The sequence below is a fragment of the Leptodactylus fuscus genome, chromosome 1, assembly GCF_031893055.1.
Source record: "Leptodactylus fuscus isolate aLepFus1 chromosome 1, aLepFus1.hap2, whole genome shotgun sequence".
Classification (NCBI taxonomy): domain Eukaryota; kingdom Metazoa; phylum Chordata; class Amphibia; order Anura; family Leptodactylidae; genus Leptodactylus; species Leptodactylus fuscus.
In genome coordinates this window covers 73,838,668-73,865,329 of record NC_134265.1, presented here as the reverse complement: position 1 = coordinate 73,865,329, position 26,662 = coordinate 73,838,668, and the positions used below count along the sequence as shown (strand labels likewise).

Here is a 26,662-nt window from a genome sequence, read left to right as displayed (position 1 = left end):
TGTATCATACAGCCAGGACCTGCCAATAACAGCAGCGGTCGGTGCCCGAGCCGATCGCTGCTGTTAACCCTTTACACACTGCGGTCAAACGTGACCGCAGTGTGTAAACGGTGCCGGCGGCACGGGCGCCGCCATGTTTCCCCGATCGCCGCCCTCCTGAACGTCACATGAGGGCGGTGATCGGTTGCTATGACAGCCGGAAGCCTATTGAAGGCTTCCAGGCTTGTCTCTGCACTAGATCTATTAGACGATGCCAGAGGCCAGAGGCATCGTCTAATAGAAGTGCTGCGATTTTCCTATTCACTGCAATACTGTAGTATTGCAGTGAATAGTATGGGCGATCAGACCCCCTAGGTTTCAAGGTACCTAAGGGGTCTGATCATAAATGTAACAGAAGAAAAAAAAAAGTTTTTAAAAGTATTAAAAAAAATAAAAAATATATAAAAGTTCAAATCACCCCCCTTTCCCTAGATTAGCTATAAAAGTAATTAAAGAACATTAAACATAAACATATTAGGTATCCCCGCGCTCCAAAATGCCCGAACTATTAGAATATTAAAACATTTATCCCGTACTGCGAACAACGTAGCGGCAAAAAAAATAAAAACAGCCAAAAAGCGTTTTTTTCAACACTTTGCCTCTTATAAAAAATTGAATAAAAAGTGATCAAACCATCAGATCTTTCCCCAAATGGTATCAATAGAAACGTCATCTTGTCCCGCATAAAAAGACACCACAACCAGCTCCATACATGGAAATATGAAAAAGTTACAGGTGTTAGAACATGATGACACAAATTTTTTTTTCTATTTTGCAAAGTTTATCATTTTTTTTTAAAGTATCAAAACATTTTAAATACTATATAAATTTGGTATCACCGCGTTCGTACTGACACGTAGAACACAGGTAACATGTCATTTGTACCAAACAGTGAACGCTGTAAAAATTAAACCCATAAGAAAATGGCGCAAATGCATTTTTTCTCCAATTGGACCTCATTCTGAATTTTTTTCCAGCTTCCCAGTACATTGCACAGCATATTGAATGGTGCCATTACAAAGTACAATTTGTCCCGCAAACAATAAGCCATCATGTGACTCTGTGAACTAAAAAATGAAAAAGTTATGGCTCTTGAAATGTGAGGAGGGAAAAACGAAAATGCGAAACCAAAAAATGGCCTGGTCCTTAAGGGATTAAGGTGACAAGAAGTTTAGATCCGTTATAACTGGAACAGAACATAATCCCCATACATTTATGACTAATGAAATCTCCTCTTCCTGTACAGCAGGTGCTCTCCTCCGTATCCCATTACTACACTGACAACTGTTCTTCTTCCAAGTGTCCTTACAACTATGTAGCGAGGAGGTCAGGCACTTGTGAATAGATGTTTTACAGACTCATGTTATCATTATGGATCAGAAACAAGTCTACAAATTAATTCAAAAATGTCACATAACCAATTATAATTTTACTGACTTTTATGTTCAGTTTTTAACCTCCTGGCCCTTGAATGCTTGCCATACACATGCCCACTCCATTCAGCTGTGACTTATCTCCATTAGAGGGATTTCCAGGACTTTAAATGGCTGCTACCCTTTCAACAAACTTTGCTAAATCAATAGTGCATGAGAACATAATAAACTTTGTAATACGGAGAAATGCTTTTTTCTTCACTCTGTCAGGCTTTTTTTCCTTCTCTCCCGCTCTCCTTAACTGCTCATTCACTCTGAAACTTGTGCGGAATCCATCTTGGTCTCCCGGATGGTGACATATTTCTATAAAAGTCAAGCTGAACGAGAGAGAAGTTGCTTTGATGACAATTCCCCAGTAGATGCTGGAAACCCTGGAGAAAGGGGCATAAGAGACAGTGAGCCCTAAGCTGAAGCCCCCCACTGTCCCTTTCTGCTTGCTGGTCCTCTCCTAGGTCATAGGTGGCAACTTGGAGACGATCCCTCCCTATATACGTGAAACACAAAACGCAGACAAGACAAACAACAACAAAGGGAGGTCAGCTAGCCAGGGTTCGGTAACAGTCGAGCAATGCAGTGCCAAACCGAAGTCCAAAAGAATAGTCAATAGGAAAAGCCAAGGTCAGGATTAAGAATACAAGTAACAAAACAGCAAGAGAAGCCAGCAAGCACGAGGCAATAACAGGCACCAGTGTGAATGTGAGCCAAGACTAAATAAGGGAGGATGAACCCACCTTGGACCTGACAGGAAGGCAGGCTGTAAATCACAGGGCAAGACAAAATTTAACCACTTCATGAACAGAGGAAAACAAGAGAAGAAGACGGGTGCAGTGGAAATTCAATCATAGAACTAGAGCCGTGTTCACACAGTGCAACCAAAAACTTTAAGCAAGGAACCAAACTGCGCACGCCTCCTGCACCGCCACATGCGAGCAGAGGGTGGCGCAGCGACCCAAACAGGCAGAGACATTACACAGAGACACAGATTTGGGGCTGGGAGATTATTGCTAATGCAAAATCATGATTAATTAATTAGACATTTTACGTTGATTACAATTAATAAATGATCATTTTAGGACACTCCCCTTGTAACATGCCACACCCCTATATGTATGCCATTGAATTTTAGTTTTGGTTATTCACATGTCCGCATATCCAATCCTGATTGGATAGTGTATAGTTGTGACATATTCTTTAGCAAATGGCAGTATGACATAGGAAGGCACGGGTGCAAGTTCACATCCATTGAGCTGACTTTTTGCTGTAACTAAAAGCAAGTTTTCTGTCTCATCCGTAGAACTTTATTTACATGAATTTTGTTAAGTTCTTCTCTATAATGTCTTCCATACAGTATATGAGTAAGGGCTCATTCACATCTGCGCCCGGGGTCTCGGCTTTCAAGTTTCCGTTTCCTGCCCGAAACTGGGCAGGAGACGGTTTAAAAGAAACGGTTTAGCTGTGGAGAGCATAAAACGCTCATCGGCGCTCACGGCCCGATAGGTTTCCATCTTTTGCCTGCAGAACCCAGTGTAAGTGAGTGAGAGTAAGAGAACAAACTCCTGTTTTCTCCATCTTTTGTTTCTGCAATACAACATGGGGATCTAGTCTCTAGCCACTAGTTCAAGAATTTGAGATGGGTCATTAATATGATATCAGTGAGAGTTTCATTAGACATTCCTACCCTCATCATGGGTGACTTTAACATCCCTATTGCCCCCCCTCACTCCCCGGCTGCCTCACAGTTTCTCTCATTAACCACTTCTCTTGGTCTCTCACAATGTTCTTCCTCCGCCACACATATAGACGGTAACACGATTGATCTAGTCTTCCATCGACTCCTCACAGTCTCTAAATTTTCTAACTCTTCTCTGCCGCTTTCTGACCACAATCTTCTATCTCTCACCATCAGTGCTCTCTCCCCTTCACAAGACGCCCCTACCCATCACACATATAGGAACTTGCGTGCTATTGACACCCAGCACCTCTCAGATACTCTACAGTCCTCCCTGTCCCCCATCTCTTCAATCTCCTGTCTCAATCTGGCCACCAGTCACTATAATGAAACCCTCAAAAATGCATTGGATGAGGTTGCTCCCCCCTCCACTCGTAAAGTCCCACATAGGAGGCAGCAGCCCTGGCACACGCCACAGACACGATTTCTTCAGCGCTGCTCTAGGTGTGCCGAACGTCTCTGGAGAAAATCACGCTCACCTGCAGATTTCCTCCACTTCAAGTTTATGCTTAAAACATATAGCTCTGCCCTTTACCTCGCCAAACAAGACTATTTCACTGCCCTCATCTCTTCTCTCTCCAGCAACCCAAAAAGGCTTTTTGAAACCTTTCACTCCTTACTCACACCCAAGGTGCAGACGCCATTCACAGACCTTAGTGCTGATGACCTGGCCATGTATTTCCATGATAAAATTGATAAGATCCGTCAGGAAATTACTGCCCAAGCCCCAGGTGGCATTGACTCCCACACCTACGATAGTACTGATCCCCTCACCAGCCGCACTTTAGACTGTCCATTCTCATCTTTTGAACCTGTCACAGAAGAGGAAGTCTCCCAGCTACTTTCTTCATCTCGCCCCACAACCTGCAGTAGTGACCCCTTCCCCTCACACCTTCTCCAATCTCTGTCCCCTGCTGTCACTACTTACCTTACTAAAATATTTAACCTCTCTCTCTCTTCTGGAATCTTCCCATCCTCCTTCAAGCATGCTGTTATAATCCCGCTACTGAAAAAACCCTCCCTGGACCCATCCTGTGCTGCTAACTATCGACCCGTCTCTAACCTCCCCTTCATCTCTAAACTTTTGGAACGCCTGGTTTATTCTCGGTTAATCCGTTATCTCTCTGCTAACTCTCTGCTTGACCCCTTACAATCTGGTTTCCGCGCTCTGCACTCTACTGAAACAGCTCTCACAAAAGTCTCTAATGATCTACTAAAGGCTAAATCCAATGGTGACTTCTCTCTTCTTATTCTTCTGGACCTCTCTGCAGCTTTTGACACTGTTGACCATCAACTTCTCCTCACTATGCTCCGCTCAGTCGGCCTCAATGACACTGCGCTCTCCTGGTTCTCCTCTTATCTCTCAGACCGCACTTTCAGTGTATCATTTGCGGGCTCTGTTTCCTCCCCTCTTTCCCTTGCTGTTGGGGTTCCTCAGGGCTCGGTCCTCGGCCCCCTGCTCTTTTCTCTCTATACAGCCCCCATTGGACAAACCATCGCCAGATTTGGCTTCAGGTACCATCTTTATGCTGATGACACCCAATTATACACATCTTCCCGTGACATCACCCCTGCACTCATACAGAACACCAGTGACTGTCTCTCTGCTGTCTCTAATATCATGTCCTCGCTCTATCTGAAACTAAATCTCTCTAAGACTGAACTACTACTGTTTCCACCATCTAACAGATCTGTCCCTGATATATCCATTGCAGTCTCAGGCCTTACTATAACTCCTAGGCAGCATGCCCGCTGCCTTGGGGTCATATTTGACGCAGACCTTTCCTTCACCCGTCATATTGAATCACTCGCACGTTCATGTCACCTCCACCTCAAAAACATCTCCAGAATACGCCCTTTCCTTACCAGAGATACACTAAAGACACTTATTGTCTTTCTGATTCATTCTCGCCTTGACTACTGTAATTCCTTACTAATCGGTCTTCCCCTCACTAAACTCTCTCCTCTACAATCTATTCTGAATGCAGCAGCCAGGCTCATCTATCAGGCTAGACGCTACAGCGATGCCTCCGGTCTGTGCCAGTCACTACATTGGCTGCCTATTCATTATAGAATAAAATATAAAGTCATCACTCTCATCCACAAGGCTCTCCATAATGCCGCACCTCCCTACATTTCTTCCCTCATCTCTGTCTACCGCCCAAACCGTGCTCTCCGCTCACTCAATGACCTAACACTTACATCCTCTATTATCAGAACCTCCCACGCTCGTATACAAGACTTCTCCCGAGCTGCACCACTTCTCTGGAATGCTCAACCCCGGACAATAAGATTAACTCTCAACTTCTACAGTTTCAAACGCAAACTAAAGACGCATCTTTTCAGACAAGCCTATCACAATTCCTAATGCACAAAATTGTCTGAACACTGTATAAGCAATGCCGCCCCTGCTACCTCTTGTGTCACCCCCTCTACCTCATAGATTGTAAGCTCTTTTGAGCAGGGCCCTCAGTCCCATTGTGTGAAATGACGTTCTTTGTTATGTATGTCTGTATCTGAACCCTATAAATTGTACAGCGCTGCGGAATATGTTGGCGCTATATAAATAAAATGTATTATTATTATTCATTAGTCACTTGAATGGGGCTGCAATATCCAGGTGCAGCCACTACACAATGTATGGAGCTGTGCCTGCTTCCAGGGCGTTTCTTAAAGTTAGACATCCATGATCTGATATTAATGGCCTATCCTAAAGATATCTTTTCAATATTAAAGTTCCAAAAAATTCTTTAAGGCTAAGGTCCCATACAGCGAGAGGCAGCCAAAAAGCGTTGCGAAAAAGACAGCAGCAAAAATGCATTGCGTTTTTTTTTTCCACAGGGCTTTTCACAGACAGTCTGCAGTTTTCTTCTGTGGACTTTCTGTCCCTATTATACCTATATGGATACCGACGTGTTTCCATAGGCATAATTGACATACTATGATTTCTAAAAATGGAACTGTGTGATATCACAGCATTTCTGCTGCGGATATTTTTCTGCTGTGTATGGATACGATTAGCCAGAATCCCATCTACTTTGCAGGTACTGTAAAACCACGCGGCCATATTTCAGCGTTTCATAACATGAGGCCCCTACCTGTAGGCTAAATCCCCATGTTGAGGAAAAGCTGCTTTGTTTTCATATTTGCTGCGTTTTTAGAACCAATGCATAGAGTGCTTACAATAGGAATGGGAAATATATACAAAGTACTTATACTTCCCCCTTCTGTTCAATCTACCTCTGGATTTGGCTCAAAAGAATGCAGCAAAATCTGCAACAATAAAAGCTGGGGCCTCAGCCTAAAAAAATATGTTGTCATGGGATAGCTGGGACACCTTTATGCACAATGGGTGTTTATCCACTTTTGCAAATATTGGTAAATATTAATATTTGACACATGAGTTATATGTTTCTAGTTTTATCAGTTGATATAGTTGCTTTTAACAGTAACATCTCCCAAGAATGACATATCTGGTGAAGAAAGGTTCAGTCTTCAAAGACTAATGATGGCAAATAGATTTATTATGGTTACATGGTTGTGAACCTCTGCAGCCAGAACCCCAAAAATCTGGTGGGAAACCACTGCAGATAAGAGGAAACCAACTCTATAATAAGGGGTGTGATCTCGGAATAAGATGCTGGTATAGTTGTGATGTCTGATTGTACAAAAAGTTTTGGTAATTTGGTCAGATTATAGACATAAGATGCAGTTTACCATAGCATGGTTTGTCTTGGAATATGGGATTTAGTAGATGCCTTGGAGAGTTAAAGGGGTTTCCTGATTAAAAATATTGATAATTTATCTTAGGGCTAGTTCACACGGGGCTAGTGACCGTGTAGTTTGGTCCTGATTTTGACGCGGGAAGCGCGTCTGAATCAGGACCAAAATGCGCCTTCCAACAGTCACGGCTTCCCGCTCCGGAGTAAGCCCAAATGAATGGACCTAGTCTGGAGGGATTGTCTTGATGCGGAAGCGGTGATTTCCGCCGCAGTGTCCAATTCAAGAAAGGGCAGCTCGCTTCCCTTTTACTGCAAGCGGGAACAAACTGTTATGTCAGTCCAGGTAGCTGCAACGGGGCTAAGGAATAGCAGTAGGGAATCTCGCCCTGCACTACTCCCACTAGCTATCCCGGTCCCTGCCTCACGGGTGTGGGTCGGCTGTACTCAGGCTAAGCCTGACCCCGACGGCTCCTCTCTCACTGATACCGTAGGCCTAGAGGGAAGTGGGAGAAGGAATGCCCTATAAGATCTCTAGGGACTGGAGACTAAAGGGGGTCACCCCTAACGAACAAGTGAAGCTGCTACTGACAGGGACTGACAAGGGTGTGCGCTGACTAACAACACAAGCAGCACACAGGAAAAATGTGGGAAAGGATTTCCCCAAACCAATATGGGAAGGTACCTTACACTAGGAAACAAACACAGGGAAACTGAGTAGAAATCAAAGGATAAGGCAATTCACTCACACAGTCAATTATACACAGAGGGAGGATTGGTGAACACAGAAGGGAAAACACACAAACCAACTCGTTCACCCAAACCTCCCAAAAACCAACCACGGAACTTCCTCTATCCAAGATAACCACCTACTCCTCCTGCTAAGGCCTAGCTCTGTAAAAGCGACACTCAGCACAGAACCATGGGAGGCATGGGTTTAAATACAGAGTAGAGACCACTCCTCCCAGGTGCAAATGGGAGGACAGACTACTCAACCAGGAAATAAAGCTGCCTACCAACAGTGCGCGCGTGCAAGTCAGAAGGTGTGCACCAAAAGCCACGACAGGACAACCCCGCAGCGCCAGGATGCCACCCCAGACACTGCGCAGCCAAAAACTCCCCAGGTAAGAAAAATAGAAAGCAATGAACCTAAATACTCCTAACACAAACTGCTCGCGGAAAAAAGATCGTTAGCGGTCTAAATAGACCTCTATTGTGAGGGGGCGGATTTTGAGGTGGATTCAAAATCCACCTCCTCTTGCCCCGTGTGAACTAGCCCTTCAAGTTAATTCATCAATGTTAGATTTCTGGGGGTCTGACACCCAGCACCCACATCGAATAGCTGTTCTCAGCAGCTGATAAACAACAAATGTATCAGGAAGCAGACAGCGCTGTTCTCTGTGTACTGGCCTTATCGGATACTGCAAATCAGCTCCCATTTATTTAAATGAGTTTGGCCACTACACAGAGAACAGGGCTATCTGCTTCCTGCTACATTCTCTGATAAGGCCACTACACAGAGAACAGGGCTATATGCTTCCTGCTACATTCTCTGATAAGGCCACTACACAGAGAACAGGGCTATCTGCTTCCTGCTACATTCTCTGATAAGGCCACTACACAGAGAACAGGGCTATATGCTTCCTGCTACATTCTCTGATAAGGCCACTACACAGAGAACAGGGCTATATGCTTCCTGCTACATTCTCTGATAAGGCCACTACACAGAGAACAGGGCTATATGCTTCCTGCTACATTCTCTGATAAGGCCACTACACAGAGAACAGGGCTATCTGCTTCCTGCTACATTCTCTGTGTTTCAGCTACTGAGAACAGCTGTACAATATGGGTGTTAGAAATCTGACATTGATGACTTAACTTTAAGACAGGTCATCAATATTTTAGCCAGGAAAACCCATTTTATCTAGCAATGACTAACTCAAGATTCTTCCATTTTACTGTTTGCAGTCTTCACAAACCATATTTCTTATCCAATAACATTATGTCGTATAGCCTGCTTTTCAGGATGCTTTCTATACTATATATGAGCGTTGGCAATGTGGGCTTTTGTTACTTTTGTCTATATTGCAGAAAGCAGACTTTCTACTTTTCATTTCATAATGCTAATATTCCAGCAGTATTTATGGGTCTGTGAAGAAGCCTTTGTTCTCTACTGAAAGCCTTGCTGATAGGTATCTAGGATAAATGCATTCTGCTATAAAGTTTCATAGTACTTCAAGCCTAGAATTGTCAAGTACATGCTGATTATATATTACCCATACATGTGCACTTCAAGAGCTTCATACTCGAAATGCCAGCTATTGCACAAAAGAATAATATGCCCTTCCCGACAAATATACTGTAGAAGTACAAAGTTAAATGGATTTGCATGTGGTATTCGGAAAAATTTGGGGATCCATTTAATATTACTGTGCAATGTTGAGATTGCATCCATTTACTCAATGTATTCTCTTCATATCATTTTGATGTAATTTTAAGATGTGCACTCATTGATGGCTAGGTGCTATATGGATTGCAATTTGCAAAATTGCTTAACCCCCTACTGATAATGTCTGTTTGGGCCTTTAAGAGGGTTATGTTGGATAAAAAAATTTCACAGCACTGAATAAACTTCTCACTGATGTACTATAGATGAGGGTCTCTTCGCGTTATGATTATTAGCTTTGCAGGAATGACAATGGGGCCGAAATCTTGTGTCCTTAGCTTGCCCTGCTGATGATCCAACTCTTGGCCACATGACTAATTCTGCTCTACTGTATGTAAAAGCAACAGAGAGAGCCGGAGCAGCGGCAAGGGAGGGTGAACATAGACTTGTGCCCACAGGGCTTTGCAAAGATAAAAATTGGGCCATCAGGGGACACTCATCTTTTTTTTAAAATGTAGATTGTATGCCCCACAGGGCTCACAATGTACATTTTTTCCCTATACGTGCCAGAATGCGCTCACGTTAACTCTGTGTGAACTAGCCCTCAAACACCGTTATCAAAGCAAAAGGTGGCTACTTTGAAGAACCTAGAATATAAGACATATTTTCAATTGTTTCACACTTTTTTGTTAAGTATATAATTCACCATGTGTTATTTCATAGTTTTGATACCTTCAGTGTGAATGTACAATTTTCATAGTCATGAAAATACAGAAGACTCTTTGAATGAGAAGGAGTGTCCAAACTTTTGGTCTGTATATATATATATATATATAATGTATGAGGCCTTTATTAATGCAAGAGAAATTGTAATTTTTTTACACTGTTCGAGGATACATATAAGTTGGGCTTTATTCACATCTGCACAGAGTCTCCATTTAGTGTCACAAATTACTGGACGAAAAAAAATCCTGCAAGCTGACTTTTTCAACTGGAAAAGTCTGTTAAAAAAAACAAGCAAAAAAATAAGAACATTGGAAATGCGCTGGACCTGTCCTGTGACAGACCAGATGAACTGATAGGACATCACAAATGGGAATGTAGTGTTACTGAAAAATTACATTCTTATGTATTTTTTTTAGTTATGTTAAGGGATTTCTATTTTACATCGTTCATTTAAAGTAATGCTACATTCACATTTGCAGTGTCCTATCCGTTGTTCTGGTCCTTCACAGGAGCAGAAGAATGGAAAATCTGCAATGGATCCCAGAAATTACAGAAATGGATTCTGAGGGGCCTTATTGATGGAAAATTTAGGCTGGAAGGATGTTTTTATTAGCCAATTTCTGACAGAAATTGTGACAGAGACTCTGAACTGATGTGAACCTAACCTTATTAGACCGTGGCGTTTTACAGAAAAACGCAACATTTTACAGTCACAGCAAAGTGGATGGGACTCTAGCGAATCCCATCCCTACTTTATGGAAAAACATGCACTGTGGACAAGCAGTGATTTCCAAAACCATTGTGGATTTGGAATTTGCAGCATGTCAATTACACCTTATACACCGGCAGTTTCCCTATAGGTATAATTGAAACCTCTGCAGACTTTCTGTGAAAAGCACTGCAGGAACAAACGTAACGCGTTGCCACCATGGTTTTCCTGCAGCACGTTTTGGCTGCGGGACGCTGCATGGGGTCTTTTAGCATACATTACTTGCATTGCATTATACTCTGTGTAAGTATAAGGGCAACTTTTAGTGTGCAAATACGACAGCCTGCTGTTGTAGTATCCTTAGTGTCCCGTAACAGCAGGTTCACTAAACAGACAGCTCTGGGTTTTGTTTAGGGCCCGACTAGGGCTGACTGCAGGGCAGCCCCTCGCTCTCCGACAGGGTCACTGGGGATCCCCTTTGATCATACCTCATACATAGCAGCCTGTCAATCAACGCCCTAAGGAGCAGGGCGAGGTGGGGGGGGGGGGGGGAGGGCATTCTCCTTATGCATAAACCAGATTCATAAACTATGCATATAGGGCAGCACAGAAACTGACCAAACAGCTTCCTAATACGAGGATGTGCAGAAAATAGAATCGTCTTATATTTGTTATTTAGCCCATTGGTGCCTTCATATAACAAATAAGAGCTCAGACGAGGCAGTCATATTCTAGCAGCACCTTATCGATCTAGGCTTAATTAGCAGTATACACATTAATCATTCAGCCTAGCATTGACCGCTTATAGATTAGTGTACATATAAGTGAGACTTGTCTAATGAAGCTAATTATTCTGCCATTGTCTTTAGACAAAGTATATTAGTCAGCGTATAGTACAGAGAGTCATATAGAACAGTTTTTATTTAAACATACTTTCCACAATAGCTTTATGTCACAAGAAATGTCATCTTCAATCCAATTTTAGTTTTAATAGTTAAAGGAAGTGAAAATCCTGGTTATACTCCATTTCATGGGCCAAAAAAATTAACCTGCGTTATGGCAGTCTGACTGTCTGAGCATGGCTGAGGGAGACTATAGGATTGGACATGTTGGCGTTTGATGCTTGCTCAAAATTTCCTCCCGCTAAATAAGCACTGCCAAAGGTTTTTACTATCTATTCATACCCCTCTCAGTATTATAAGTGAGTCTAAGGCCCCACATAGCGGGTCACAGCAATAAAGCGCTGCAGGGAAAACAGTGGAGTCAACGCATCGCAGTTTTTCTTGCAGCACTTTTCACAGAAAGTCTACAGAAGTTTCTTTTGCGGACTTTCTGTTTCAATTATAGCAGTAGGAATCCCAACGGTGTTTCCGTAGGTATAATTGATACAACGGTTTTGGAAATTGAAAGATGTCCGTAGCATGTATTTTTTCGCAAGGTATGGATGGGATTTGCTAGAATCCCATCCACCTTGCACTGACTGTAAAACTTTTTTTTTTTTTTCCTGCAATTTTTATGCCAAGTGGGGCACCAGCTAAGAGGCTTTTTCACAGCCATGCCAGGCGTACCCAATGTGGCTTTACCCCTAAACGTTCATTTTTTTTCACAGTCCAGTTAAATTTGTAAAAAAAGAGGCCACATGCAGCAGATTTTTTATAGACGTTTCTGTGATGGATTTCTGGAAACTTTCTTGAAATTGAAAGTGACAGTTGCCAAAATTTCTGTAGCAAATCTGCTGTGTGACCATATCCTTATAAATTCAAGTGGGCACATACCTTAAAGTGGTTATCTAAATTTGGAAAATAAATTTCCTATCCTTAGGATAGGTGTCAGGGTGCATTCACACGAAGGAAAATGGGGCTGAATTTGGTGTGGAATCCACGTTAGATTCTGTTCTGAAAAAAAAAAGCCTCCCATTGATTTCAATGGGTTACTTTTAGCAGAAAAAGGAACCTATTGAAGTCAATGGGAGGCATTTTTTTCAGCGCTGAATCTGACACGGATTCCACACCAAATTCAGCCCCATTTTTTCCGTGTGAATGCACCCTTAGTTTTCTGTACTGAAGTGGTGTCTCATAGACTTCAATGAGACACTTCTGCAGTACTTAACCCGCCACTACACATTGTATGGGGACAGAGCTGCGTTTTTCCGTGCATATAAACATAAGTGGGAGCACCGCTGACCCAGAACAGCTGATCTGTGGAGGTCCCTGCTAATCCTCACAGCTTTTTATGTATAATGCTATCGATATTCCAAAAGTGGATAAACCATTTAAACCCCTTTCTCAACTTTTTTAATGCATTATAGTGACATGTCAGGTTTTGTTTAGTGAGTTATGGGTGTAAATATCCGCACTGTTCACTAGACTAAGGCAAAATTTCTCCAATCTTTTTCTCTGTTTCACGTACTGTAAAGTGTAACTAAGCTTACAAAATTTTTGATGTGGGATTCAGGTAGGACCCCTACTGTTCCCAGCCCAGCTGAGTGTTGGGTCCCTTTGATTTTGAACAGCTCTCCAAGGAGAGTCAAGCGAGGGGTGCAAAGACATACAGACTTTCTATCCACTACTTGTTTCACTGCCTGACATGCCACTATTATATGTTGACATTTCACTGTAACTTGTTGATGTGTTTTGAAGTTTTGTGAAAGCTTTGTATGATCACATAAGTCAGCATCATATAAAATTCTCAAGTCTCACTATGGATGAATTTAAAACAAGCCAGTAATGGAATATATACGAGTGTGGGCTCTAATTTGATTATATATCATAAACGGAGAAATGGATAGAAAGGGAAAGTTCAGATATTTGGGCAGTGTTTGTTCTTTGTGGATCTCTTTATGGTGTTCTGTCTTGTACTAGTATGCGGTATAATTTTCTCATGCTCTCAATCAATATTCATAGAGACAAGGAGGCAGCAGGTGTTTCTGTCTCTTAACATGAGTTTATAGAAATGATATGGAAACACTCTTGAACAAAGAGCTGCCATTTGTCAGGCTCTGTACAGAAGAACACAAAAGCAGCACCTTCGCCTGGATTTCATGCATTTTGTATAAGTGAATAAACCTTAGGAGTAAAACGACAAAGGCCTTAAGAGTCTCTTGCTGTGAGGAGGCCAAACCTAGCTCCTGGTCAATAATACCAACCCCTCTCCTTACACAAAACCATAGTGAATGCATGAATGATGTTGACAACCCGGAATATTCTTCTGAATAGATTCTGTACATTCTTTCCCACAGAAGTCAACTAAAGGCTCTGTTGTCCTGGACTACGTATTCCGTCACCTAAACCTTGTGGAGATAGATTACTTTGGGCTACGGTACTGTGACAGAAACCATCAGACGGTGAGTAAGAGACAGCGAACATTCTGTTTGTCCAACCATAACATCTGTCTGTGACCTTTATATTGATGTAGCTCACCCAAGGATGAAGGAAGCTATAGATTCCATCATTGTCACACGATGTGAATAAGTAGCAATGTACTACTGGCTAAATATGTTTTTGTACGCAAGGTTTCCTATGACAATAGGGTTTTCTTTGTAAAAGTCTGTGGTAGCATTGAACAGTCTGTCAAGCTGAATGGAGAAACCTCTCATTAGGATGGGCCTTAAACTATTGAATGAATGAATGAATGAATGAATGAATATATATATATTATTTGTATACCATTCAGCCATTGTTAAATTTTCTTTATCTTCTGCACTGGTAACAAATGGCATTATCCAGTAAGGACTAGTACATATAGAGATTGTCGTCCAGCTTTTGTCTGGCCCTGTATCATTACTACTTCTATGCAGACTTTGTCTATGTAATGACTGGTTCACTTTGCACATCGACTACTAAAAACTGAGAAATAATAGATTATAAGATGACAAATAATTCTCTGAATTTACTTGTAGGTTTTCTAAAATTCTCTTAACTAAAAGAATGTATAAAATATATGATTATATTCAGACTTACAGCTCATGCAAATGGCTTTGTTACAGTGAAGATGTAATAGTGATACCATAGATGTACATGAGGCCTCTGCTGTAACTCTGTATGCCTTTTCATTTTATATGGAGATATACAAGGATTTGTTTTGTGACACACCATATCAATATGACAGTTGTGGCATGTATCATTGCACGTATTTTGTACACATATACAAAGGCATTTTATTTTTATCTGCCAAAATAATACATATCCTCACGTACTGTAGTAACTCAATGGTTAATAAGGTTGAATAAAGATGCAGGTCCATCAGGTTCACCCTACACTCACTGGCCACTTTATTAGGTACACCTGTCCAACTGCTCGTTAACACTTAATTTCTAATCAGCCAATCACATGGCGGCAACTCAGTGCATTTAGGCATGTAGACATGGTCAAGACAATCTCCTGCAGTTCAAACCGAGCATCAATATGGGGAAGAAAGGTGATTTGAGTGCCTTTGAACGTGGCATGGTTGTTGGTGCCAGAAGGGCTGGTCTGAGTATTTCAGAAACTGCTGATCTACTGGGATTTTCACGCACAACCATCTCTAGGGTTTACAGAGAATGGTCCGAAAAAGAAAAAACATCCAGTGAGCAGCAGTTCTGTGGGCGGAAATGCGTTGTTGATGCCAGAGGTCAGAGGAGAATGGCCAGACTGGTTCGAGCTGATAGAAAGGCAACAGTGACTCAAATAGCCACCCGTTACAACCAAGATAGCCAGAAGACCATCTCTGAACGCACAGTACGTCGAACTTTGAGGCAGATGGGCTACAGCAGCAGAAGACCACACCGGGTGCCACTCCTTTCAGCTAAGAACAGGAAACTGAGGCTACAATTTGCACAAGCTCATCGAAATTGGACAATTGAAGATTGGAAAAACGTTGCCTGGTCTGATGAGTCTCGATTTCTGCTGCGACATTCGGATGGTAGGGTCAGAATTTGGCGTCAACAACATGAAAGCATGGATCCATCCTGCCTTGTATCAACGGTTCAGGCTGGTGGTGGTGGTGTCATGGTGTGGGGAATATTTTCTTGGCACTCTTTGGGCCCCTTGGTACCAATTGAGCATCGTTGCAACGCCAAAGCCTACCTGAGTATTGTTGCTGACCATGTCCATCCCTTTATGACCACAATGTACCCAACATCTGATGGCTACTTTCAGCAGGATAATGCGCCATGTTATAAAGCTGGAATCATCTCAGACTGGTTTCTTGAACATGACAATGAGTTCACTGTACTCCAATGGCCTCCACAGTCACCAGATCTCAATCCAATAGAGCATCTTTGGGATGTGGTGGAACGGGAGATTCGCATCATGGATGTGCAGCCGACAAATCTGCGGCAACTGTGTGATGCCATCATGTCAATATGGACCAAAATCTCTGAGGAATGCTTCCAGCACCTTGTTGAATCTATGCCATGAAGAATTGTGGCAGTTCTGAAGGCAAAAGGGGGTCCAACCCGTTACTAGCATGGTTTACCTAATAAAGTGGCCGGTGAGTGTATATCTATACAGAGTTGATCCAGAGGAAGGCAAAGACAACCACAACAAATGCATACACCTGACTGATAGGCAATCAGAATAAATCTCTGGATACACCTCTTATCTCTTAAAAGGAAAAAAAAAGTTACTTTCCTATAATTTATTGTTAGATTTATTGTAATCACTTTTATTTTATTTATAACATAACCATCTATTGCTTTTTTTAAATGCTGATATTTTATCTAACCTGACAGCCCTGAATATCTCGTGGGGTAGGACATTGAATACGTTTGGGGGAGGGAGTAGACCCCTTTAAGAGCATAGTGTGAAAACAGTATTATATGCTTTTCACTCTCCTGTCTACTGCTGTGGCTGTTCATACATGTTCTAGTTTCAGCCTCATGTTTTGCAAAACCAGGCTTATACATTGATACTTATGTGAGATCAATACAAAAATACGATTTCCTGGAAGGAGAAAGAATCCCTGTAAAGCACAGTTTTCTTATCATTAGAATCGCTTTTTCTACAAAGACCATGTCGGAATATCTTTTATAAATGCTATTCTTCTCCTACCTTTATTACTCTTATCTGCGACACCGTTTTTCTGAATGTTCTTTTTTCTTTTGTAAATGAGTCTTCAGAAAGCACAGGGTGTGTACCTCCTTTGCTCAGAAAGCACAGGTGGTGTACTTCCTTTGCTCAGAAAGCACAGGGGGCGTCCCTTGTGCTCTCCGAAGACTCTTCGCCGTATCATCAGTTGGCTGAGCCGACTGCGCATGTCTGTTTGGCCATTTTCCTGTGGCCTCTTACACGAGTGTCTGGCCACAGAAAAATGGCTGAATGGATATTGAAAGTCGGCTCTTCTGGCTGATGATGCGGCCAATGACACGGCGAAGAGGCATCGGGAGAAGAAGAAAGAGGTGTCGCAGGAGAGTTTTGCTTTTTGAGCAAAGGGGGAACGCCCTCTGTGCTTACTGAAGACTCATTTGCATGGAGAAGAAAAAAGAAAATTCACAGAAACGGCAGCACGGATCAGAATAATAAAGGCAGGAGAAGAATAGCCTTTCTAAAGGCTATTCCGATGTCGTCTTTGTAGAAAAAGGGATTCTAATGATAGAATACCTTTAAGTGCCACCGAACACTCAGCCTTGTAAAGTCAGTGTGAAAGCAGTGCCCAACTTTCAAGAAGTTTTAGTGACATAGTTACATAGTTAATATGGTTGAAAATATACATATTTCCATCAAGTTCAACCAGGGGAAGGGAAATGTCATGACATTCTATACATTTCCATAACCATTAATACTTTTGCTCTAAAAAGGCATTGACTCCTTTTCTGAAGCTGTCGGCTGTTATTGCTGTGACCAGCTCCTAGGTTAGGCTGTTCCGCAGATTCACAGTCCTTACAGTCAGCTCTTGAGATTAAACCTTTTTTAGTGTCCCCTTGTCTTTTGAGGAGATTTTACATGGAACAGATTTTCTCCATATTTCTTTTAGTGGACCATTTATATATTTATACAGGTTTATCATATCTCCTCTTCTCCTCAGATTTAACTCCTTTAGTCTCTCCTCATAACTGAGATCCTCTATGCCCCTTATCAGTTTTGTGACCCTCTGTTTAACCTTTTCCAACTATAGGACATCTTTTCTGTGAACTGGTGCCTAGAACTGAACTGCATAATCCAGATGGAGCAGCACTAATGATTTATAAAGGGGTAATACAGTATTAGATTCCTGTACCATGAGCCCATACCCCTTTAATAGAAGACAGTATCTTGCTGGTCCTAGAAGCAGCTGACTGACATTGCATGCTTTAATTTAATCTATGATGTACATGTACCCCCAGGTCCTTCTCCACCGCTGACTCTCCCAGCTTTACTCCTCCTAGAACATATGTTGCACGTGGATTATTTTTACCCAGATGCATAACTTTACGTTTATCCACATTGAACCTCATTTGCCATGTGGATGCACAAACACTCACTCTCTCCAAGTCTGCTTGTAAACTATGTACATCCTTTATAGATTGTACTGCATAGCTTGGTCTCATCTGCAAAAGTAGAGATAATACTATTAATCCCATCTTATATATCATTATTAAATAAGTAAAACAACAGCGGACCGGCTTACACCAATTGTAACAGAGGACCCAGCTCTGAACCCTCGGGTACACCACTTATAACAGAGGACCCAGCACTGAACCCTGCGGTACACCACTTATAACAGAAGACAAGTCTGAATGGCAGGCATTGACCTCAACTTGGTGAATATGATCCTTTTAACCAGTTTTCAATCCAATTACAAGCTATTTTTTCCAAGCCAGTGGACCTGATATTACCCATTAAATGTTTATGAGGGACAATGTCAAACACACTCACAAAGTTCAGGAACATTATATGCACAGCCTCCTCCCTGTCCAGACTTTTACTCACCTCTTCATAAGAGCAAATCAGACAACTTCTGTCTTTAGTAAAACCATGCTGTCTGTCACTTATAATATTATGTATAGTCACATACTCATGTATATAGTTATTTAAGAGCCCCTCAGTTTCCCCACAATGGACGTTAAGCTCACCGGTCTGCAATTAACTGGGGAAGACCTAGGGCCCTTTTTTGAAAATAGGCTCCACATTTGCCTTCCGCCAGTCCCTTGGCACTGTACCATGACTTAGGATATAAGCCAAATCAAAAAACGTCTTCCAAATGGTGAAGACACCCATCTGCAGACAGCTGTTTTGGGGTTCTTGCTGGCTGCATTGACATTTACAAATGGTTTTCATGTGCATTTCTTCTTCATTCTTTTCTGGTGTTAACTTTCAAAGTTACTCTATAAAGCACACAAAAAACATGTATAAATGTACTAGGAGGCAAAAATACACCTAAGGGGCTTCACCAGGCAAACACATAACCTGAAATCATAGACGAGAAAAGATCAGAGGGGCATTGGGCATGGGGTTTACATGATGGCACCAGTGTGTGTGTCCTGCTTTAACACATTGGTAAGGTTAAGGCATGAGCTGTTTATGGAGTTATATAAATGACAGCTTAGAAACCTAAATCTCTCCCACTTCCACCATACGTCCAGCAGTCAGTCCTCCAGGGCATTGGCTGACATCTGATGAGTTCCTTTCTCCATACATATTTGTTCATTTTCCAGAAGATGGACCTGCAGGGTATTAGGCTATGTAGTTTATTATGTTTCTTATTCTCCAGCACGCAGATAGATTAACACCTGCATGGTATCACTTCACGTGTGATTCCTTTCCTGAATTTCGTGGATTCTTGCTCAGAATGAAGATTTAGCAATTTTTAGTTTTACTATGACATTAAATTTACTCTTTATAGGGGCTCTATCAATGGGAAAAGTCATTTTTAACTAATCACATCCTTGCATAGGCTTTAGAAAGTCTATTCCACATCTACCTTTAGTATGTAAATTGCCTCAGCGGTTTTTGAATAAGTCCGTTTTTATTCATATGCTAATTAGACTGGTGCACGATGCTTTGCTATTGTTTCCTATGGGTGTATACTGCACCGGCTGCTGCTGTTGCTGATGACTCAGCTTCCTGTTTGCACACACATAGGAGATAATAGCAGAGACGAGTGCTGCTGGGAACTTCCTGTGCTGGCTGGAAGCTCATTAGCATATGAGTAAAAACGGACTTATTCAGAAACCACTGAGGTAATTTACATACTAAAGATAGGTGTGGAATAGCATTTCTAAAGGCTATGCAAGGATGTGATTAGCCAAAAATGACTTTTCCCAATGATAGAGCCCCTAATAAAAAAAAAAAAATCCTGTTTTCCATAAATTTGTAAATATATTTTTAAAATAGAACATTGATCAAATGGACGGCATATTTACACTAAAAATTGTTAAGCTGCTCTCCTATTAGTTATGTATTTTTAGTTTAATAAATCTTATTAAATTATCCTATTACAATCTTACTTCTAATGATCTTAAGTAAGTAATTATATTTGCCTCGTTCATCTACCCCTGAGATAATGCCTATGACTTGGTTGTGGTATGTACAATACTTTAAGTTATTTGCAATGTATTCTCACTTTACTTAGTAGAGCTAAAGTAAAATAGGTAAGAAGATATGGACGCTCAGGGCTATAGTGCAGAGTATTAGCGCCGCCACTTCGCCCCTCCTACATACATGTATAGAAATGAATATGTATCGACAGGAATGCTCTAAATTCACATTGTGCATCAACTTCTCTATGTGTCCCAAGATTTTTTGTTCCATGAGTAGTGCAACGGTGGTCTCATACTTTGAGAAGAAGGGTCCTTTGAGATAGCTCCCTCTTTCTTGTCATGGTGCAAAGTCTGTTATTAGTATACAAGGAGATTGGGGCGAAAGAGGCTGTAAATATTCTGTAATAACTCTTGATAGGACGAAGCAATCTGAACAAAACAATGTGAAATGTACTCTCCAGTATATGTAGCTTGAAACAAGCCATGATGCCTCTGTGTTGTAGCGATGAGGTAGGCACCAGACAGCTGCATTTGACCCCATTATGCTTGCAGGTACAGGAACATCAAGCACCGCATCGAAATGTGTGTGGCAGATAACGGTAATCATTTCCAGCATTGCGTGAAATATAGTCGGTCACCCGTATGTCAAGATATATAGCGTTTTTTTTGGGTTTTTTTTGCTTCTGATTGCTTCACCCTAAAGGGAGTTACAACATCATATTTGGGGCCTCTTTTAAGTGAGTTTCCTTGTAGTTTATTTTGTATTAGCTATACTTCAAAAAAGGGATCCATATTGGCGTTTTAAACACATAGGGCTCGTTCGCATCTGCGCCTGGGTCTCCATTCTGCAGATTTCCGTTTCCTGCCCAAAACTGGGCAGGAGACGGAAACCTGCAGGCATCTTTCAAACTCATTCATTTGAATGGGTTTGAAAAGTGTCCGGCCGTGAGCGCCGGTGAGCGTTTTATGCTCTCCGCGGTGAAACTGTTTTTTTTAACCGGACACAGAGTCAGACATGCAGTACTCTGTGTCCGTTTTTAAAAAAAAATGGTTTCGCCGTAGAGAGCATAAAACACTAACCGGCGCTCACGGCCGGACTCGGCCTGACAGGTTTCCGTCTTCTGCATGCAGAGACGAAAGACGAAAACCTGATAATGGAGTCCAGACGCTGGTGTGAACCCAGCCATAGGGTAACACACATCTGCAAAAACTTATTACGGTAAGTATTGAAGTGACATTTTAGAATTTTCGATTAGTGATCAACTTTGGATTAAGGTGGCAAAATAGTTGTTTTTATTAATGATAATAATAATAATAACAACAACAACAAAGAATAAATTAGGTGATGATTGGCCAAAGCAGCTGACTAATCCACCGATATTTTTGGCTGGTGGCCAGCTGACAGTTTCCACCATGGCTGATCTGTGCTCGACAGGTTAGACAGCCATGAAGTTAGCGGCACCTACATGTTATATTTCTAGCAAGTCTAATGTGTATATCCGGTTTTAGACTTGGATGTGAACAGAGCCTTACATGCTGCACTATCCACGCTGTTTTCAATAAGGATGAAACTCCCCCAAATAAAGAGTTTTCCTTTCTTCCGTGACCTGCTCAATTTAATAATAATTATGATGAGAAATATGGAGAATTGCTTAGTAACAATTCATTGTATCTTAGTGCCTGTATTATACTTTCTATGCTTCTGAGTAGGGCATAGAACAACAAGAGCGTTTCCATCAAGCATCTTGTTCCTATCGGTAAACATTATTCTCCATCTTGTAGCAGGTCCTCACAGATACATTGCTCTGGCAGATATTAAAAGTTAAGTGTGCCCCTTTCATAGTAGCTGAAAAATCACATTAAGACTGATGTCTTCTTTCACTGCGGCTGCCTCTTGTGCGTGGTGCAGTAAATGCTTCCGCTGACAATTTAATAGTCATTTCTGACACCGGATTATTGTGTAGCTTGAATTATTTTCGACTTCTTGGCAAAACAGACAATGAGGGTCACTTCCCAGAGCCGATTGTTCTCCGATGACAGATAAAGTGAGCGGAAATCTCCTTACCTTTCATCCTTCTACCATGAAATTCTTAATCATCAAAATATGGGAAAGTTCAGGGAGTGTTCAGTGTTGGAGAGATTTGTAACAATGCAGGGGCAAGGACAAAATGGCAACACTTACAATGATGTCATAACTTTACTTGAAGGCATACGTCCTTCTCCCCCTTTATGTTACTGATTATTCACATGGCAGGCTTACATGGCTGTGTGCTAGCTGTTTTTTTTTTTTTTAGCAGACAGTACACGGCTCCGTTCAAAATAATTGATCTGCTCACATGACCGTCTTTGATCCATGTAACTGATCAGTTAAGTAATAGAACTTGGTATTTGCCTCTTTATTTCACAGATCCTTCAATAGAGTCAAGTCTATGAGGGATTCATGAAAACAGATTACTATTTGATGTACACTTGGCCATGAAAAATTTACATTTTTAAGGCCGACTATTCGGCCCTGTCATGTGAATATGTTCTTGGACAATGAGCAGAATAAAATTATAAAAGGGTGATTCTTAAAGGGGTTGTTCAGAATTTTATTTTATTTTTTAAATGGCCATAAAGCTGAGAAAATGATAAAATAACAAACAGTTGTATGTAAGTCTGCCTGCTCTAGTGGTCCTGCTGGCATCCCTGCAGGACAGCTGACCACGTATATGTGACTGCTGCAGCCAGTCATTGACCTCACCGGTTATGTGCCAATCATCACTGTTAAGGTCAATGACTGGCTGCAGCAGTCATATGGGGGTAGCTGATGCATCATCTCTGAAGGATAATTAACAAAGAATAAAGCAGAGCAGCTAACAAAGACATAACTGACATACACTGGGTGCATGAAGGTCCGTAGCCTAAAAGAGCAAATGTAGAGCTTTAGCAGAGCTTTGTATGTTGGTGTTGGTAAATTGAATTGTGGTATGGCGTCTTTACAGCTGAGGAAAAAGGTGTTTTTCCCAAACTGGGGCATTTGTGGAGAAGGGATCACAACAACCTTTCTGGTAATTTCATTATGATGTAAATTATATTTTTGTCCTTATTCATACATAAAAGCACGCTACCAATTCTTTGATACATTGAATGTTGTTAAAGGAGCTTTCTGGCCCCTGCGTAATTTTTTTTTATACATAACTATCAACTATCCGTAAGATAAGTCTTCAGTATCCAATTGGTGGGATCCGACACCGAAACCCCGAAATGATCAGCAGATCTGGTTGCCTCTTGGCACAGGAAGTTATTATATTGGATTGGACTGGAAGCAGCTCTGCTCTTGTTCAATGTCCCACTCAAGTCATATGTGCAGAGCCGCAGCCCGATACACTGTAGAGGTGTTGGGGTACTTTCAGCTTTCTGCCTATTGCACAATATAGGAGTAGAACTGCTTCCAGCCCTGGCTATTGCTGTACTTTCTGACATCAGGAGGTAGCCGAATCAGCCGATGAGTGCACGGTGCGGATGTTAGACCCCACCAAATGAACATTGATGGATAAGGTCATCAGTATAAAAAAACATCCTGGAGCCAGAAGAACCCTTTATGCTGGACACATCAACGCTGTTGATGGGAAGCAAACTATTATAGGTTAAAGGGACTAAGAGAGGAGGTTTTAAGAAATGTAGAATAATTTCTGAAGCTAAATACGGTTCATGCATTTGTATGGGATACAGTTGCCAAATTGCATTCCAAAATACAAAGCACGAGTTTGCAGGAAGCGGGAAGTCTCACATTGTAAATGCAAATTGACAGACGTGTCAAGGCTCTGTGTTCATCTGTTTGTCTGGTTATGCACTGTATGGAAGTCTAGGGTGCGTTATACAACACCATGAACAATGACATATACAGTCCTATGAAAAAGTTTGGGCACCCCTATTAATCTTAATCATTTTTAGTTCTAAATATTTTGGTATTTGCAACAGCCATTTCAGTTTGATATATCTAATAACTGATGGACACAGTAATATTTCAGGATTGAAATGAGGTTTATTGTACTAACAGAAAATGCGCAATATGCATTAAACCAAAATTTGACCGGTGCAAAAGTATGGGCACCTCAACAGAAAAGTGACATTAATATTTAGTAGATCCTCCTTTTGCAAAGATAACAGCCTCTAGTCGCTTCCTGTAGCTTTTAATCAGTTCCTGGATCCTGGATAAAGGTATTTTGGACAAACAATTCAAGTTCAGTTAAGTTTGATGGTCACCGAGCATGGACAGCCCGCTTCAAATCATCCCACAGATGTTCAATGATATTCAGGGCTGGGGACTGGGATGGCCATTCCAGAACATTGTAATTGTTCCTCTGCATGAATGCCTGAGGATTTGGAGCGGTGTTTTGGATCATTGTCTTGCTGAAATATCCATCCCCGGCGTAACTTCAACTTCGTCACTGATTCTTGAACATTATTCTCAAGAATCTGCTGATACTGAGTGGAATCCATGCGACCCTCAACTTTAACAAGATTCCCGATGCCGGCATTGGCCACACAGCCCCAAAGCATGATGGAACCTCCACCAAATTTTACAGTGGGTAGCATGTGTTTTTCTTGGAATGCTGTTTCTTTTTGGACGCCATGCATAACGCCTTTTTTTATAACCAAACAACTCAATTTTTGTTTCCAAAATGAAGCTGCCTTGTCCAAATGTGCTTTTTCATACCTCAGGCAACTCTATTTGTGGCGTACGTGCAGAAACGGCTTCTTTCTCATCACTCTCCCATACAGCTTCTATTTGTGCAAAGTGCGCTGTATAGTTGACCGATGCACAGTGACACCATCTGCAGCAAGATGATGCTGCAGCTCTTTGGAGGTGGTCTGTGGATTGTCCTTGACTGTTCTCACCATTCTTCTTCTCTGCCTTTCTGATATTTTTCTTGGCCTGCCACTTCTGGGCTTAACAAGAACTGTCCCTGTGGTCTTCCATTTCCTTACTATGTTCCTCACAGTGGAAACTGACAGGTTAAATCTCTGAGACAACGTTTTGTATCCTTCCCCTGAACAACTATGTTGAACAATCTTTGTTTTCAGATCATTTGAGAGCCGGCTGTCCATGTTCGGCGACCATCAAACTTAACTGAACTTGAATTGTTTTGTGAAGAGGAATGGACCAAAATACCTTCATCCAGGATCCAGGAACTGATTAAAAGCTACAGGAAGCGACTAGAGGCTGTTATCTTTGCAAAAGGAGGATGTACTAAATATTAATGTCACTTTTCTGTTGAGGTGCCCATATTTTTGCACCGGTCAAATTTTGGTTTAATGCATATTGCGCATTTTCTGTTAGTACAATAAACCTCATTTCAATCCTGAAATATTACTGTGTCCATCAGTTATTAGATATATCAAACTGAAATGGCTGCTGCAAACACCAAAATATTTAGAACTAAAAATGATTAAGATTAATAGGGGTGCCCAAACTTTTTCATAGGACTGTAAATAACATTGGCAGTATCTAACAAAGAGTAAAATCCTTTGTTTGTTCTTAAAGATTTTCAGTTTCCCCTTTTAGGAAACTAGGTGGTAAATGTTTAATGTTCTCCTGTGCAATGCGGATTATAATAGGGTTGACTACTTGGTAAACCAAGATAAATGGGCATAAAATAGACAGACTTTGTACTCAGTAGAGACCAGCAGGCTCCTAATCCATTTTGCAGGAGGAGTAGATTCTGTTGCACCTTGTGTGCTTGTCTTGTCTCCAATATTATAGAATAGCTACATTAGCACATATTACTGTAAAGATTTATGCTGGCTGTTGTGGAAAGGTGTCAATACACACAGTGCATCACAACTTGCTGTGTATAGGACTGCATTGAGGCAGACTGTCAGAGTGCCCATACTGACCTTTGTCCATTGCCAATGGTGAAAGTAGTCTGGCTTGATGATTTTTATTTTAATGCACATCATATGAACAGCTGTGTATATGTACATCACTAATACTGGGAAGAGATGACAATAGGATACACTATGGTTAATAGGCAAATTTATACAATATTAGACAGGTAGTTCAAATGTAATGGCTGATCAACATATACTACTGTATAACCTTAAAGTTAATCTTGACACCCTATCTAGAATGAACTGCCCTCGACAACCTACAGGTAATGAACTACCTCGAACACTACTAATAGTGAGCTTCTATATTCCTGTACACTCTCGATGAGTAAGACATTTAGAGCATTCACTGTATATGTAACATTCCTAAGGGTCAGTGAATACTTCTCTTGCAGTAAGTCATCCGTATCTAAAATCCTGCACATGAGTAGATCTGTCAAATAAGTTGTTTAACCACCTGTTGTGCAGGTAGAAACTACAAAAGGCTCATGGGTAATGTATGAATGAAACCATAGCTTGCAGCCACTGTGCAGGCAGTACCTCTCACCTGATATTACACTGGCTTCCTGCACTACTGGTATTCAGGTGCATTCAGACACTATGATCTACAG

General features: G+C 41.4%; 1 protein-coding gene across 1 annotated transcript in view; it reads left to right on the top strand.

The window, feature by feature from the left end:
• The window catches only part of EPB41L4A (erythrocyte membrane protein band 4.1 like 4A), a 181,443-nt gene that overhangs the window by 46,420 nt on the left and 108,361 nt on the right, over window positions 1-26,662 (top strand). The window contains exon 2 of the mRNA XM_075272249.1: window positions 13,980-14,084. Coding sequence (XP_075128350.1) covers window positions 13,980-14,084 — 105 coding nt within the window. The remainder of the gene's footprint in view (window positions 1-13,979; window positions 14,085-26,662) is intronic.